General features: G+C 41.8%; 1 protein-coding gene across 1 annotated transcript; it reads left to right on the plus strand.

The window, feature by feature from the left end:
* Positions 1 to 4,164: 4,164 nt before the first annotated feature.
* Positions 4,165 to 11,582, plus strand: eef1e1 (eukaryotic translation elongation factor 1 epsilon 1). Its single transcript, XM_080050432.1, has 4 exons — positions 4,165 to 4,264; positions 4,742 to 4,939; positions 7,695 to 7,790; positions 9,438 to 11,582. The coding sequence occupies exons 1-4, from the start codon at positions 4,181 to 4,183 to the stop codon at positions 9,579 to 9,581; spliced, it is 522 nt and encodes a 173-aa protein (XP_079906558.1). The 5' UTR covers positions 4,165 to 4,180; the 3' UTR covers positions 9,582 to 11,582.
* The last annotated feature ends 6,942 nt before the right edge of the window (positions 11,583 to 18,524 follow it).

Raw genomic sequence — 18,524 nt, forward strand, 5'->3', positions numbered from 1 at the left:
ATTGAAGGGAAATCATTTTGAATTCTTCCTGGTAACAATGGGAAACATTGTTTAGTTTCACCATCTTCAACGTAATGATTTTGCTGTAAAGGAATATCTTTGGACTGGACTGCCATCTTGGGACTTTGGGAAACTCTGACAGGCATTTTTTTCAACCATTTTTTGTAATATTGTATAGACTTAACAATGAATTGATCCCGCAAATATTTTTTTTTCATCAATACTTCTACCACAAACCATGCTGTCAATGTTATGGTTGATTTGCGGCTGTCATGTTGAAAAAAAACTCAATAATTTTTAATTTCACAGTTATTAAAAAAGTAATTCTGCCAAAATGCTAAAATTCCAATGCTTAAAGAAACCCTCATTTTTCTATAGCCTATACAAACTATTATCCATTTACCAAGATCTATGTTCATGTCCACTTCTTTGTCTTCTTAAAAAAAAAGTCAACTAACTGACAAGATCAAATCAGAAATAAAACCTGACAGGAGCAGAAAGGTGCAGGCAGCACTCCGACCCCCGTATACATCTGTCGTCTTCATCTCGCAACTCACAGCCTCCTCCCAAAAAACTGTCACCCAGCCCCGCCTGACGCCCTGTCCCCGGGTTCCCTCTCCTGCACTGGGGATCCGACCTAGCACCAATATGCAATTTCACCGATCCGTGCTGACAGCGTTCATGTCGACCACTCACAACCAATCCCTTCCCCTCTGCCTTTGCAAGCATCTGTGTGGGTTAAAAAACACAGCATTCAGTCAGGGGGCTTTTCACAGGTCATGAAAGGTAACAGAGGAGACAGGCGTGGCTGAGGCTGAGGCCCTGCATCCCCAGCTAGACAAATCAGTGTAACAGCATATTGTAAGCTACACACACTAAAGCAGAGAGGGGAGGGGGGGGGTGTATCTATACCAGGACTGAGGCTGTGTTTATGGCTATGCCTGCCTTGGGAAGCCCCACGGCACAATCGGTGACCCCCCTCCACTGTAGATTCCCTTACTAATGTGACCCCAGATTGTGTATCGCAATCGGCAATGAGGAAAAAACTCCCCACAGGCTACAGTTAGTCCTGGGGACTGGGGATCGTTGTCCTCAGCCCGCCTGAGTACAGACTGGATGTGGCAGCTTGGAGGCATTTAGTTAAAGGAGACGCACTTTAACGCTGCAGGCATGCATTTATGGAAGGCCCACTAGGGTAAAAGTGTATGACGTGCTGGAGCCTACAAACAAACAGTAAAAAAAAATGTAAGGTTGGAGGAGAGAAAAATAATACAGAGAATTAGGCTTACCTTGTTCCATGGCATCTAATCATTTGTGATAGTCTGTGTACTCATTCTTATAATTAATTTGTGTTCGGGGACAGCTTTTTCTCAACAAATTGGGTTTAAAAATATCATCTGTTCTTTTCTATTAAGTGCACACGGTGAAAGGGGGAAAGATGTGTATACGTGGGTAAGTGCAAGGCAACAAACATCAGCGAAAGTAGCCGCTGCCTATATGAGAACCGAGAGGCTCAAATCCCCATGTTATGTTACAGTGGATGCCAGATAGACGTAAGATAAGAAGCATGAAAGCACTGGATATGCTCAATTTAATCTGGACGGCATTAAAAAACGTATCTTTAATTCCATGATGTGAAACATTCTGTATATTGATGGGTAGTTCAGTTTTTTTAATGGAAGACAGTTTGACATGTGGCAGTAGGAAAAGCACAGGTGCACATGATCAAATGAAGGATGACTCACTGTAACACTGTCATGGCTTAGTGGGGCAATTGAATGAAACGGAGGCCTCTGTAATGTTATTAGTAACACCTGGGCTTTTCCTACAAATCAAAGTGAGGAAAGCCCTTTTTAATACTGCACTGAAAATGATTTTCTCAATTTAAGTGGCTGATGACTTCATTTTGAAGGAGATTACCAATTTGTCACATGCATCTATAATAGCTCCCCTTGTTTATTTTGTTTATTTCCATGAACAGTTTGCTCCTGTGCACCAATCCTCTGGTTAAAACGGTGCTCATGTACTTTACATAAGTATTTCTATTGTATGCTACTTTATACTTTTACTCCACAACATGACAATAGTAGGTACTTGCTTTGCAGAAAAGGATTCAAAAGAAAAAGCTAGAATGAGCATACAGTATATACTGCATGTAACAGTATCATAATACACATACAATGTTTAACTGCCCAAATTGTAATTAGTTCAAAAACCAACTTGATATTGCAATACTATTCATAAATTCATGCATCAGGTTTATTAATCCAGTATCAGATTATGTAATAATGGGGGCGCCTTTAGCTCAGTTGGTAAGGCGTCCCCCTCCCGGGCTGGGCCCAACAGCGGACCCGGGTTCGATTCCCGCCCGCGGTCGTTCTCTGCATATCACTCCCCTCTCTGCCCCATTTCACCTCTGTCTCTCTGCACTATCAATAAAAGCATAAAAATGCCCAAAAAATATCTTTAAAAAAATAAATAAGAATACGTAATAATACACTTATGTAGTTTCACTTGTTTAACATTTTTCTTTTATGAAAAGAAAAAAGTGTTCTATAACTATGGTATTCTTACATTTATTTATGGATATGATAACTTTTTCTACTGTGCCATAAATCTGGCCAGTCCCTGTGACTACAGCACAAAGAAGAAGGCAGTAAGCTTCAGTTTGGACTCTCCAACCACTGCCTACTTCACTCTACATGTCTTGTATGCTTTAGTGCATTCAGAATAAGGTCAATAAAGATCCAAAATATGAATTTGATTTGTATTGCCGCAGACATCACCTCGTAGCCTTGTCATCCAGGTGAGCTCTTTCAACGCGGGGCTGCAGGGGATGATAAGAGAAAAGCTTTAAGTAGTGTGACACCTCAGCCCAGCTGTCACTCTCTCTCTCTATGGTGTCACACATGCACAAGCACACACTCATGCACAAAGGCACACAATTGGAGAGCATAGAGTTAATAAGGCCAGTTTTGACTGACAGGTGACATTTCATTATGGAGAAATCGTAGAGGCACAGTGCAAATCCAAACAGACACGACACACACAATGTCAAAGCCAGGACGCCAGACAGACAGACGGACAGGACAGGGAAACTTTGCTGCAGGACTTCTAACTGAAACTCCAGAACTTCCACTGTCATTTTGATTATTTTTAACCACAAGTCCGCGTGGAGGAGTTCTGCAAAAAACAGGTGAGTTACTATGAACTGGCAGGATTGCATAACACTCATTTTTGATCGGTTCACTCCACTGTGCTGGGAGGGTGCGGGGGGGCAGAGATCAGCCCATATAAGGAATGCTGGTATGCTCATATCCTAAGGTGAGGTGTGTGTTTCTGAGTGCAGTTAGGGAATCAAAATTAAAAAGGTAATTTAAGTTTGTTTTGAAATGTGCTCATATGTACTCACAAATCACACCATTCCAGCAGATCAAATCATTGCAGATAGCGTTTTTGGTTTTGGTTTGGTTCTTATGTTAACTGTAATTATCATTTATCTGCCATCCATTGCAACCATTGAAAAACTTTTGTAATAATGCAGCTGACAAAATGTAGATCCAATGTGGCAAAGATATAGATAAATGGCATACTCTTGCATTTTTTTAACAGTCATTGGTTATATGATGTGAAATTTTTTTGTCCAGCAGGAGATTAAACGTAAAGTAAATATTTCCTTTTTTATGAATGAGATATATTTTCATAATATTCTTAAATTTCATATTTCTGCTTACTCCAATTTTGAAACGAACACCAACAACACTTTTCCATCGCTTTGTATGTCTTTAGGGTCCTTAGCCCCGGTTTTTAGCCTAATTAATAATTGTTTAAATGTAAAAGAAATAAAATAAATAAATATTTATTAGTGTGAAACATAATATATTTCAATATACTTATTTTCCAGTTTCACTTAACAATGTTTACGTATTATAGAACATTTTCCGTTGCATTTTATGTTTTATTATACTATTTGGTTTTATTTCACTACTTGTTTACAAAGTAGTTTTATTTCATTTAGCAGATGTTGGCTCATTCACTCTGATGCAGCTTGAGGATAGCCTGGCATACTGTGTTTCTATAGGTTAAGTCTACAGTCAGTCAAACTGAAGTGGGCGGGATGTTATACTTTGACCCAATCAGGTCGCCCGTACACCGCACTGCCCCTCCGACAGTCAGAAACATGGCATTACGGGAGCTAGCATCTCTGGAGAAATATTTAGGCTTGAAAAAGCCGAACAAGTACAGTACACAGGGGGATAAAAAGGTGAGGTGACGGTACATCTGTATGCTGCCCATTGTGGCTCAAACCGTTATTTTATGTTATAAGAAGACGGAAATCTACTGTAATAATCACACCGCAGCTAGCTAGATATTGCTAACAGGCTAGTCATGTGTGTTGAAAATACAGGCAGTTTAAGTGACATATCTACCTTGTGTTATGAGACGATAGTCAGTGGTGTTTTCATGTGTGTGGTTGTTACTCGTAGCAAATCGTGGCAGCAACATTTAATACCAGTGCTGTCTTATTTCAACAACTCAGCACTATGAAAATAGCTTCACGCGTTGCGCATGCGCGTCGTTTTATGTGAAGTGGGCTGTCATTCTAGTGATGTCTAATGCTTTAAAATGATTGCTTAATTGTATCCTACTCCTCAATAAATTAAATTATCTTTTTCTTTCTTTCTCTCTTTCTCCATCTCTCTCTACATCTCACCACCCTCCGCCTCACCTCTCCATGCAGGTACCTGTGCTCCAGAATAATACTGCTCCTCCACTGGTGGGGCTGGTGACCATCGCCTGTCACCTGGTCAAACAGGCCAACCGCCCAGAGCTGCTGGGGGACTCTGCAGAGAGCAGGGCTGTGGTGCAGCAGTGGCTGGAGCACAGAGTCACCAAACTGGATGGTTGCACGAGGGAAGACAGCAAGACCATCCTGAAGGTACAGAGGCTGAATTCCACATTCTCTCTCTCTCTCTCTCTCTCTCTCTCTCTCTCTTTCTCTCTCTGTTCCTGTATTGCCGCTGTAGACTTAAATGCATTCATACTTACAATCGTTCTTGATCGTGATGCAGCTGATTCCAAGCTTTTCTCCAGCTTGTCGGTGCCAATTCTGTTTTTCTAATATTTTTTGGGTGGCCATTGAATTATTTGTCAGAAATCCTCACTACCTTTGAGAAAAGCCACAGGATCTCAGCTTTATCTCACATATCCTTTATCTGTCCACCAGCAGTGTGTGTGTGTGTGTGTGTGTGTGTGTGTGTGTGTGTGTGTGTGTGTGTGTGTGTGTGTGTGTGTGTGTGTGTGTGTGTGTGTGTGTGTGTGTGTGTGTGTGTGTGTGTGTGTGTGTGTGTGTGTGTGTGTGTGTGTGTGTGTGTGTGTGTGTGTGTGTGTGTTGATAAGGCACTGGCGACAGGAATACAGACTGATGTATGGCCCTTCAGTGACATGGCCTCACGCGACAGAGAAAAATGCTTTAATGTGCTCGATGCCAGTCAGCGTGAAATGGATCACCAGCCACTGGTCGGCTGGACGCTAGGCGCCTCTTGGCACTTTGTGTCAGCATGAAATGTGTGTGTGCGTGTGTGTGCACACTTCTCAGCATGACAAAGTGTTGTGGCCTGGCTGAGGAGTCATGCTGTGTGGCAGCATGTTATCTAGACAGGGCTCTTAAATATTTTAATGGTGCCACTTACATAAAGAAGTCGCCCTGAGCAGCTCAGCTCTGGTGCCCGGTGGCCCCCTGTCCTGTCCTGCTGCTTTAGCTCCATCTTTAACACTCCTCTTCAAGCACACTAGTCCTCTCCTATTAAATTATACACAGATAAGAACTGTCAACTGCAGGAATTCTTAAACTTTTTCACCCCGGGATCCAAATAAGAAATTCATAGTTTTTCAAGCTGAGGCTTGTTTCTGAAGTGTACGTCTTGTCGCTCATGTAATGTAATGATAAACAGGCTATGGCCATTTGGCCCAGAACCAAAAGTTATCTGAATTTGGTAAAGTCAGTCACTCCACCTTTAAGCGGTTGGGCTAGTACTGGGTGACTTTCTGTTGAACCTGAAGTTAACTCTTATCATATGTTTTGGCATAACCAACATATTGACATCTATGTACTGCATCACAAAGTTTATAATATCAGAGTTTTCATTGCTCTCTTTTTTTGTCAGAAATCTGTACACAATTAAGATTGAAGATAAAGTTAATTTAACTTGATATTTTCCTCAAATTTACAGGCAGTGATGGTTTGAGATTTGGGCTAGGCATCAACAGCAGTAGTTTGCTGAAGGCACATGGATAGTAGAAAGTTGTGTTGGACAGTAACTCACTGTGGCTTGAGGTCACTGTCTCTGGGATCAACAATATAAAATGGTCTCAGGACTATCATGACAGCCGCCAACATCTGTCAACCACTATGATAAAGAAGACCTGGGCAGAAAGACAAACACTGAACTGCAGCATTAATGTGAATATATATTGTGCTGTTTGCTTAGTTAGTTATTTATTCATTCCATTCTGTAAAATGTCAAAATGACCAGCTGTGCTTTTCCAGCCTGACAAACCCAAAGGGCAAAAAATCAGTGGAATTCTTGCACAGCTTTTCAAATTTCTTTGAATTTCTGAAAGTGATATATAGCCCCTAACCCTGTTGTACAATGGTACCCTGTTTTAAACATGCTACAAGCTCAGCCAGCGTAGTTTTATTTTTAATGTATCAGTCATAGACGGTGCAGTTAATGCGGGGGCAGGTAGAGAAGACCCCAGGTTTGCGTCGCTCCATGTGCTAGAAGGGGGGGAGGGGGGGGGCCTTCCCTCTGATGCTCCACTGGGCTTGGGCTCCATGGCTGTAGGCTAAGAAGAAGGGATCTGGTTGTGGAAGGAGAGGAAGTCTGCAGTCTTCATGCCTTGTTTGGCATCACCCACTCCTTGCCGCACAATAACTCCATTTGCCCCCAAGATGCTCTGTGTGCGTCGAGTGTTCCCCTTTCACACAATGTACGAGCGCCAAAGATGGTCCGCTCCCCTGGGACCAGCACTTCCCATGCACGACTTTGCACACGCAGACACGGGCTGCCAAATACATGTCACGATGGCCAAGTTCAGGATGGCTTCATTAGATTTGTAGTTGAAGTCATTCGGTAGTGGAGTAAACAAATAGCCTGTTATTGCACAGCATCTGTGCCAAGTCGGCCGTCATGGGGAGAGGATGCTCTTACCCCCTCAGGTTACGTTTTATTCCTATCCACGTAGCACAGCACAGACTCACACGCGAGCTAGCATCCAGACTCACGCACCCACAGATATATAGGTTAACGAACCTGCTGTCAATCCCCCCTTTAGGTCTGTAGTGTCCATCAAGAGAGTAACATTTTGTATATGAATGAATATTTAACACAAAAGTCTTCCATTACAGATTTGTGCATTGACTTTACTTTCTATTTTGTTTGTTTGTTTTGTCCACATAAGTAACACAAAAGAGTTTACAATATCCTTAAAAAAATGTAAAATGCAGAATAATTCATAACAGGACCATCAACAACAGCAATGAGGCCTCATTAGCCATTCATTTCGTTGCCTTGTTCTTCCCTAATGTATTCATCTGTCACGTGAAGAGAAGTGTGGAAATACATACCGTGATGCATAAAACAATGACCACATTTGCATAGCTGGTGATTCTGTGAAAATCCTTCTTGCAGGACCTCAACCTCTACCTGCAAGACAAGGTCTACCTGGCCGGCAACCAGTTCACCCTAGCTGATACTTTCATGTTCTATGGAATCCATCCCCACATAGTAAGTCCCCTTTTCTCTCCCTTCTGCACATGTCTGTGTCACACCATTCAGATTCCCTGGTGCTTGTTATCACTAATATGTAATGTGATGAGTTTCAGCTGTACGACATGGTGAAAATACAATTGGATATATTTAATGTTTTAAATTAAAGTTAATCTTGTGATTGCAGTTACTGTAACAGGGTTGCTTGTGCATAACTAGTTATTTTAAAAAAATAAATAAAAAAATGGATGCCCTACCAGGATACATTTAAAGCTTTTTTTGCAGCTAATAATGACTGAAAATAAAACAGAAAGATTCTTAACTTTCGAGAAAAACTTCATTGAATATTCTAGCCCAAATGTGATTGATTTGTTGTGTCTCAGTTCTATTCTCACCATTTACCAAGGTCTCTCATCCATCCATCCTTCCCTTCATCCATTTTCCCTCCCTATCAGTGCTCACTTCCGTCAAACCACAACTTTAATAAGCAATTTGTCACTGTGCATAACACAATTAGACCAGTCATATGGCCAAAGGGCACCAAGAGCAAGTTGGCAATACACACACGAGGTTCTAAACACGTTCTCACTTCTCTTTTAGAAAAAGAAAGTGATGTGGCACAAAGCGATGTCTTTAGCCTGGGACCAGGGACTAGTAAGTTTGTTATGCCTTTAAGGAGTCAGGAAAAAAAAGTGAGTTCAGAAATGGCGGAGACGGAATGAGATGGAGGGAGGGAGGGAGGGAGGGAGGGATCACATGTTGAGAGATGTCAGTGGTTGTGGCGGAGATGGAAGGTTGCCCCCCGCCACTAGGCAGAGGAGCGTCACTTTGCTTTGCAATCAGTGTGCTTTTTAACCTCAGGGACAAGGGGTCAGCCAGCCCAAAACCCTCAACCGCAATCCTGTCCTGGTGTTCAATTCATGGAAAACAACATTACACACAGACATTAAACCGGACTGATGCTAGAACGCTTTTAGGCTGGATAGTTGTCTGTGTGGGGGAATTTCCACATTCCACCTAATTAGATGATGCAAAAGAACAGCCTAATAAGATTATTTTCCTGATGCACGCTGTCACTGTTACGGGTCTTGTTGTAGTTTGCCACCTGCATTTTGCACTAATAGGAGAATGTGAGTGTTTTGACACAGACTTGGTGGTCCCCTAGCCCGCTTTAATAAGCTTTGCCCTACAGTGAATTTCTATTCTTCCCGTCATGTCCTGCATTTGTGGTGCTGAGAGGAGAGGAGGGTCTTTCCTGAGTTTTCTTCTCTACAATGGAGCCTGAGTATTTGTTTTCATCAGTTCAGAAGTTGTGATTGGTTAGAAATTGTCATTCCCATCGGCGCCACATAGCCCTCAAAAATCTTCAGAAAGATCTCAATGAGAGCAACTGTTTCTTTTCCCTTCCATAGATAAGTTAGCTCTCCGTTTGTGGTTATAAAAACAAAAATCAGTGGTTTCCAGGTCTTTTTCAACTTGCGATCCTATAAAATAAAACATTCTTTATTTGTGACCCATTGTCCCAAGTTAGTATGTTGTGATAAGTTGAATTTAAAAGATAATAATTTTCCTTCTCAAGTTGTTTCATTGTAACGTTTAAAAAAATAAATCAAATAAAACGGATTTCCCATTGTGAACCTCACCTCCTCCTCCTTTCTCCCCTAGGTGGACTTGGCGGTCCAGGACAAGGAGCAGTATGTGAATGTGACGCGATGGTTCAACCACATTCAGCACTACCCTGGCCCCAGACACAACCTTCCTCCCGTAGCCGTGCTTAGGAATAGAATTTACACCGGCAGACACCACTGAGAACCCGCCCCACCCAACGCAACGCAGTCCGACCCGTCACCAAGCTCCTCTGTCCTATGGACCGGACTTTGGAAAACAATTTTCCCCAAAAAACCCCAAGAGTGTGTCACATCATCATCACAAGCATCCAAGATCTCCTTTTTACTCATGTTCTCAGTACCATGATTCCTGCCTTCATGTTTTTGTCCTGGTCACGAGTACATGAACATACACATGTTAGCTCTTTGGATTGAAATAAATAAATAAACAAAACAAAAACTAAAACTGTAGTGTAATGCAACTCTATTAAGGGTTTGGTTGCCATTAAATATGTATATGAGTTCATAATACACTTTAAAAAATATATAATAATGGTAATCCTGTTGCTCAGTACCATTGGCTGTTGACTGTATCAAAGGTTGTAGAAGCAAGAATATCTCAATCATTTAGTCCCACTTACACTATAAGAAGTTGTCTGTGTCTTGAACCTTAATTCCTTAACCCTTTATTCCTTAACTACAGAGCAACGATGGGAGACTTATTTGTTTGTTTCTGTCGTAGATATTTCTCGGACTCCCAGAAGTCTGTGTGTTGTGATTTTGAAAAGGGAAAGCTGGTGAAATGCTTCCAGCTCGTGAAAAAAAATGTTTTTATTTATAAATGGTGATTCTTGTGTTTGAAGTGTTAATCGAAGACTTGACGAGATGTTATACTTACTCACAGGCAGTGCATTATGTCCTGAGGTAAAAGCAGCCTAACTATTGTCATATGAATGAATTTGCTAGTTAGTCCAAATAAATGTGGATGCTGGTTCACCATCATCATAACCCCATAAAGACCTGAGTCCACATTGTTCTGCCATCTTGCTTCACTGATCAAATTAAAAAAAGAGTTTGTCTCTCAGCTCACATCCCTATCAGGACTGTGTGGGGTTTGGGTTTTTTTCCCTAATATTTAATGTTTCACATGCACTTTCCAACTAGTCAGTTTCTGTGTGTGCTTTTTTTCATTCGTCCCCACCAGTCGCGTGGGCAGCAGCGAGCAGTTGAGCGTCAGCCCCAGAGTCAGGGATCAGAGTGAGTTTTCAATCAGTCCCACTACCACCACCACCACCACTGTTGATGCTGCAGGCCAAGAGAGAGATGAGAGAGAGAGAGGGCAGTGCGCTCACCAGCTGCCACACACATCTAGCCAGCCAAGGCCAGAACCCTAGGGCCCCTTGGCGACTGTCAGCCACTGTGTGTCATTTCAACCCTCACTCTCCCACAGGGGCCAACTGGAGAGAGAGAGGGAGGAGGAGGAAGAGAGAAAAAGAGCACCCAGAGGCAGAGGGATCTTTTAGTGATGTGGACAATGATCTGTGTGCCTGAAAGCCTCACTGATGATGCTGCTGGCTGGATGTTTGCCATATTAGCACCATTAACAGGTGTAGTCGTGGCAAGAACCTGTGAAGGAAATTGGTGGAGTCAGAGATTCTGGAGAAAGCTTGTTGTCAAAATTACTTTTTATCATGATCGGCCAAATATCTCCTCAGGATCTGCTAATCCAGTGTAAATATACAGCCTAGGCTCTGTAAACGGGAATGTTGCTAGCTAAGGTAAGGCCCCTTTGTCTACGTACCAGTTTACAGAGCCTGGCCTGTGTATTAACAATGGATTTGTGGACAGGTAGCGGCGGATCATGAGGAGATATTCAATGATTTTGACAACAAGCGTTCTCCAGGCTCGCTGACTCCATTAACAAATATGAAGGTAATGATAAAAGTGCATAGGTACAGTAGGTAGCCATAGGATTAGACAAATAACTTATTGATCAAAGTTCCAATTGTCTCTGCTTCGATGGGTCTATCAAACCTTTAAAGAAAGAAACGTTTGCCTCATTGTTTGTATTATTCTGTTTGTCTCCTGTTTAAATGCTCTCATTTCAGTCATGTATTATTTCCTCCATCCTAACTGTCTCTACACATCTCCCTGTCTGCTTCTCATAGCCTCAGTTCTTTGGTAACCACGACTTTCACCCTGTGCCAATAAAAAAAAATATATGTGGCTCATGACCCCTGACCTGTCTGCTGATTGATCATTGGTGTGCTTGTGTTCAGTGCTTTCTCTTATTCCGCAAGATATAGATATTTTTTTTTTTTTTTGCATAACCAGTCAGAAGACAGAGCAAATGTCAGATAAAGCTCCTTTAAGTGTCTGTGGCAAAGCGTTCTGCAGAAGATGTGAAGGATTAAAAACAGCTCGCAGTCATTTGAGCAAAGCCTTGTGACTGGTAGGGGCAGTTTGCGGTGCGGCCTGCCATTAAAGAAGCCCTTGTCCTCTCGGTTATGTTAACATTTGGTTGGAATTCGCAATGCAGCATCAAGACAGTTTGACTTGTTTCGGAGGTGTATATAATCACGCTTTTCCCACAAGAGTTGCAGCTGCACAAATCGTCCCTATACACTTGGATTTGTTCTGATGCCATGGTTACATACCATGCAACAAAAAAATATATATATATCAAGGAATGGTGGAAATCACAACATCTACATGTAACATTTCTAAATAAAATGCAATTAAACAAATAACTCTAATGGATACAAACGATCAATCTTGTGTCGGTTCAAATGTCTCATAATTTGACTGTACAATCAATGCAATATGAAATTAGTTTATTTATTGTGTTAAAGTACAATTTAACACAATAAAATACAAGTGCTTTGAATGTTGTTTTCCTCAGTTCATTTACTTTGTTTGATGATCTTTTGAATGCTGTTCAAATAAACATTATTTGAATACATTTTGTGTCTAGAAACGTTGCAGCTCAACATTGTTGTCCTCTCAGCTATAAAATGGAGTTTTCTATAATAGTTTGTGTTTTGAAGCATCATCACATCGTCAACATTGTGTTAATCTGATGTCCTATTCATTCAATCAGCTTCTGGTTCATTTTTTAGGCTTTATTTCTGAACAATGACCCAAAAATCCTCAGCACTATATATTGTTGAAGGATTCAATCCTAAAGTCAACCCTTCGAACATTGCTGATGATTTTCTTTCACATTTCTAAAAAGTTATTCTTCAAGGTGCTTAAAAGTCTAGAATGAACAATGATGGCTATAGTGAGTCGTTTTGAAACTACACATTTGTGTGCTGACTGTTGGCAGAATCTCAAAAAGCTGGTGTGGTGTCTCACAGTCAGGTTCCTCCCTGATCAAACCTGAGTGCAGTCAAAGTCAGGCTGAGCGCTGAGGCCTCAGCAGGTAACCTGGACCAAGGCACCAATTAGAAGCGACCTTCTCCCCACCTTCTGATGGCAAGGAGAGCATAGCACCACGGGGGCGGCCCGCTGTAAGACCCAGCCACTATACCCACTGTTACCCTGCCCCCGGGTACACTCATTGACTTCTGACATCTTCTCACTGCCTGGTGAGTGACAGGTCAAAGGTCAAAAAGGTTATCATCTGCACTTACTCATGACTTCGTCTTCCTCAAAGGAGCTGTGTTAAAGAGTCTTGCTGGAAAACAGTACTACAAGTTCAACTGAACTGAAAAAGTAGATATAGCAGGAGTCCATAAAGGCTAGTGTTTATTATTGACTCCTATATAACACCGACTAAATCCAATAAATCTGCAGATTTCAGTGTTCTAAAGGGCCCGTAACACGGTGATTAGGCGCCGTTCAAGAAAATACGACAGACAAATTTGGAGTTTTGAGACTAAATTGGGTTTTCGGTTAGTCTGTGTTCACATTGTACACACATCTACTATGCCTTGAAATTGGTATCCTAGAGTCCGACACAGATGACTTCATTAAAGCAATCTCGCACACTGTGACAAGTTAGCCTACCTTAAAGTTCCCCATGTTACTGCCATGTGTTATTTCACTTTAAACAAGGACCCTAGTTCCCATAACACTGCACAATGTCATTGGAAAACAGAGATAGTCTCCCAGAATTTTGGAGGAGAGATTTATCGGGATCATGACGGTAGAACAAGGCCTGTGCAGCAGCAGTCACTTTGCCACAATGAGCTAAAAGCGTCAGGATGTGAATCAAACAGATCTCACTGATTTCCATTTATGATGAGCGAAAGGAGTCAAGTGCTCAGGTTTTAGCCATGTCGCCTCCTCATCCCCATCCCGACACCTTTGTCACCCTGAGTTTACGGACCATGGGATAGATAGATAGACAACCCACATTCCACCCACGCAACCATGCAGTCGCTGCCACCCTTCCTTAATTCTTATTAACAACATCATAGAGAGGGAAAGGCATTGGTCGCGACATCTGCTTAGAACAGGCCTGGCAGTCTCTCTGGATGACTGATTCAGTGGAACAATCAACACGGTGTGGTGGTGCGGGGGAGCGTTAGCATGTCGTAAGCTCTTTTGACAGGACTTATCGGCAGCGCTTTATCGCGGCCTTACACGTTGTGACAGTTGTACCATGCGCCTGTAAAGATGGCATCTGATTGTCTATTGCAATTACATGAGTGTATGAGCAAGGATGCAGCTATGACGGACACAAGGACAAGGGGGTGTGTGGGGGGTTGGGGGAGAGGGGGGTGGGGGGTATGTGTTGTTTTACAACATGTTCTCGCAGTCAAATTATTCCTGCAGATGCGATGAGAGAAATGGGTCTTTATGGAGTAGGACTGTATATATGCCTATATTTAAGAAAAACACCCTCTATAACTTTAAAGCTTTTTAACTAAGAAGTATGAATTTATGAAAATGTTTTCTGATCAATATTGTTGAATATAGTGAGGCCTACTACTCCAGGCCTGCCTGTTTCAGGAGGTCTGGTAAGGCTCATAAGGGGATGACACAGCAGCTTTACTTATGCAAATATTAAAGGATAGTTGTGGATGATTGAAAGTTGGATCTTCTATTTTCAGGTTGCGCCACTTTTTCACATTTGATAAAACAACATCAATTGACTTTGAAATGCCAATAAATGTTATCTGTTTTTCAAATAAAATTTGAAGATTAGCTTTATGTTTTCCTCTGTGTTAAGACCATAGACTTGTAATGTCTTAACTACAATTATGGCGACTGCAAGATTCCAATAATGCGACTACCCGTATGTGCTATGGCAGCTAGGAAAAACCATTTGGGGACCATGAGCAGCTTGTGTTTTCTCTAACAAGTTGTGATGCCACTAGAGTTCAAGTGAATGTAACATTGTGCTTATTAAAAAGAACAAAGTTCCACTGGGACATATCATACTGACCATAGTTCTCCTGAGCAAGGATGAATTACTATAAACATTTTGTAAGCGTTCACTTCACTGTTTAAATCCTGTCTAGTGCTCTGTCCACCCATATCTTTCTCAGTCTGACTCCTGATGCAATGTTCTAAGCAATCACAGCTTGGTGCATACAATATTATCTTAACCAATAGGAAAATATAGGCTAAGAAAATATGACTCCAGTTGTAATAAAATAGGGAGCTAGCGAATGGTTCCATAAAAACATGATCTCCTTTTTCGTCACCATCTATGGAATTGAAGCATCACTATGTTAACAACTGACTTAAGACATCTGTTTGATGGCTTACCTCAGCCTATATGGCTCAAAGGCTTTTGTATCACTCTCCAGTCGTGAGTCTGCAAATACCAGTTTACCATATGTATGTTTTTATGCCAACAGAACTTCGAAAGATGTTTTTATTCTTTCTGTGTTGTCTTACTTGCAAGACAGAGCCTCCCTCGGATTGCATAAGGATCCCAGGTGTGCAGCGAGACCGTGAGTTTTTACGAGACGCAACCACTCAACTCATCAATCAGAGAGATGGGTGGCTGATTCGGCACGTTGGTGCTAAAGTACATATGTGTGACCCGGGGCAAGGAGATTGCACAAGATTGCACCTTAAGTCTCACCCTCTCTCTTTTACACGCGCACACACACACACATAGATTACTGTTGAATTAGCCGCCTCGATCGCTCCTCACCCCTTCTGCTGATCTACCTCAGGTGCAGCTTCCTTGCCATTTTTCGTTCGTGTGTGTGTGTGCGTGTGTGTGTGTGTGTGTGTGTGTGTGTGTGTGTGTGTGTGTGTGTGTGTGTGTGTGTGTGTGTGTGTGTGTGTGTGTGTGTGTGTGTGTGTGTGTGTGTGTGTGTGTGTGTGTGTGGTCATGCAGCCATTCCTGGGGTTATGGTGTTGGCCCTGGGGGGGTAAGAGGTGAATTAAGGCTGTAGGAAGCAAAACAGCGAATGAGAGGGTCTAAATGCTCTGCTGAATGAGTTCAGAAAAAAAGGGACCTGTAGCAGTGAAAGTGAAAAATATAATTTCCTCTGAGTCTCACACATATACATAGTATCTAAATTGAACATTTTAAACATGAAATCTCTCTGCTAAAACATTTACATGCTAGCACATTCAGCCCCGGTTGATTGGAGGACTTCTAATGTTGCAATGGCGTCACATTGTGTGGCCCTGTCACAATCATCCCCTTATTTAAATGTTCCACAAATTAGCCATACATTTATGCTCCCCCCCCCCCCCTCCTGCTCCATCCAACCCACAGGTCATGCCACTTAACTTCAGCCTGCCCCCCTGCTGTAATAGGTTCTGATAGGGAGCCTCCAGGGAAGCTGACTTCTCACTGAGAAGTGATACTAAAAGTAATTGCAGCTGAAACCCTGTGACGGGTGAGGGGGAGCTTTGAAAAAAAAATGGAGAGTGGAGGGTGGCATTTGAATTAAGTATGGAGGATATTTTGAGGGTTAAGGGGTGGAAGGGGCTGAGGAGCTAATAGACAGACTCCTGGGTGGGCAGAGTGCACTGGCCCTCAGCAATTCACTGTAATTTGACCTCCATAGGAAAAACAGCAACAGTCTCCTACTTTGCATATTTCTCCAACTCATCTGCATACGTCACCAACGGTGCATTTTTCATTCCCCATCTTTCTTTTTTAATCTCAACCGTTTTTCTTTTAATTTGAGATGACTAATTTATTCAAACTCGGAGTTAAATGCAGAGTACTTTCTCTTTGTAACGCCTCTCATTTCCCTAATAATTAATTTCTCTTTAAAAACAGGGCGCTGATGACAATATAATAGAATATAAACAAGGTTTCATATCATTAACTTTGAATATGAATTGTTAATTTAATGACCCCCCCACACACACACACACACACACACACACACACACACACCCCTCCCCCCCTCTCACACTATATTATTCTTGTGTACCGGCTAGTTATTTTTAATCAGGATGTGGATGCGGTGCCAGGTGGTTACGGCTGACACTGAGGAGTGCTGTAAAAATGACCTGGCACAATACATTCACCGTAAAAACCAAAGATTTTATTCCAGAGACAGAGAGAGAAAGAGACAGAACACGAGACAGACAGAGTCCATCTGTAGACAATTTTAGAAAGAGCTTAAGTTCCAGTGATTTAAATGTAAACTCTCCCTCAAGAATCACCGGTTTCCCCCTGGGCTGGGATTAATCCGACAACTCAGATAAAAAGTATTTCTCTTAACAATGTTATGAGCTCCTCTGTTTCCATTTTAAGGGTTGATCTGACCTCTATTATTTGAGTGAAGCTTGTCTTGATAACATTGTTTTTCAGTGCATGAGACAGATTGTTCAGTTTGTAAGTCTATTAAAAATGGCAACAGATTTGAGCAGATTCCTACGTACAGTATGTATATGGTTCGGCAAAATGTTTATAGCTGTTCCCAACGGCTTCACTCTAAGTCGTGGTCAAAAGCCGGCCAGCTGCAATAGAGAGAGGGGCAACGCACAATAATCGTTTTGATATATGGAAAATCAAGCAAACTATCTGACAGTCTTTTCTGAAAGGCACATTGTTGCACTCGTTCGTACAAATGAGAAGAGCCATGAATCCAATAACTGTGTGAGGAATTAAAGAGAAAGCTTGAGAAATAAGTTCAAGCCCTGCTAACCTGCTCTGTCCAACTGGACATTTGTAGTTTGTTTTTTTGTCCGTTACTATAGTGTCTGTTTTTTTTTAAAAAGTGTGTAAATGTCACTGTCTTCAATTCTAAAATCATTAAGAGTAGGCATTGTTAAAACACATAGTAAATACTTCAATTAAAATATTTGGACATTGTTTCTAGTTCTTTCACATTTAAAAATACCTCTGTGATCCTGTGTCTTGTATGGATCATTTAGATTTAATAAAGAAAAACTCTGAGGAACTTTTTTTTATTCACTCCATACAAGCAGTAAATTACTTACTTTTCATTCTCCTATCACAGAAAGAATTATAAAATGGTAGAGTTTATATGACTATAAATATAAGTGATGGCTTTCAAGAGCAGTGCTGTACATGAGGCAGTATGAGTTGGAGCGAGTTAAAGGACAGCCGGTCAACAGTATTTCAATTCAACGTAAAAGGGACGTGGTGATGAACAAGGAATGCACATTTGCGCGTGTGTGTGTGTGTGTGTGTGTGTGTGTGTGTGTGTGTGTGTGTGTGTGTGTGTGTGTGTGTGTGTGTGTGTGTGTGTGTGTGTGTGTGTGTGTGTGTGTGTGTGTGTGTTAGTGGCTTCACTGCTGACTGGTTATCTACTGGACTTAGGGCATGAAGCTGCAATCTGGCAGAGCGACACACACACACACACACACACACACACACACACACACACACTCACACACACAGTGCTCCTGACCACTATTCTGCTCAAATGGCTGCTTCTTTTCCCCTCCCTTGGTCTGTAACACACAACCAGACAGCACATAGCAATGTACACATGCCATCCTAAAGAAATACTGGGCTGGGTAATAACGACAGGGAGAGGAGAGAGGGAGGGGCGGATGAGACATGCAGGAGGAGGACAGACGTGACATGTCTTTTCTAGGTGTATAAAGTATTGCTTCATGAAGAAAACATTCGATAGTGAGAGGAAATCACTGTGATGTACAAGGATCTACAATGTATATACAAGATGACTTTTACTTATACTAACAAAAAACAACTTGACAAGTTTGTGTTGCATTTAATGCG

The sequence above is a fragment of the Ammodytes marinus genome, assembly GCF_949987685.1.
Source record: "Ammodytes marinus genome assembly, chromosome: 21".
In the NCBI taxonomy this organism is placed as follows: domain Eukaryota; kingdom Metazoa; phylum Chordata; class Actinopteri; order Uranoscopiformes; family Ammodytidae; genus Ammodytes; species Ammodytes marinus.

Coding starts and splice junctions, on each gene's coding strand:
- eef1e1 (XM_080050432.1), top strand. CDS start 4,181: ATGGCATTACGGGAGCTAGCATCTCTGGAGAAATATTTAGGCTTGAAA. Junction 4,265..4,741: donor GTACACAGGGGGATAAAAAG/GTGAGGTGACGG, acceptor CTCTCCATGCAG/GTACCTGTGCTCCAGAATAA. Junction 7,791..9,437: donor ATGGAATCCATCCCCACATA/GTAAGTCCCCTT, acceptor TTTCTCCCCTAG/GTGGACTTGGCGGTCCAGGA.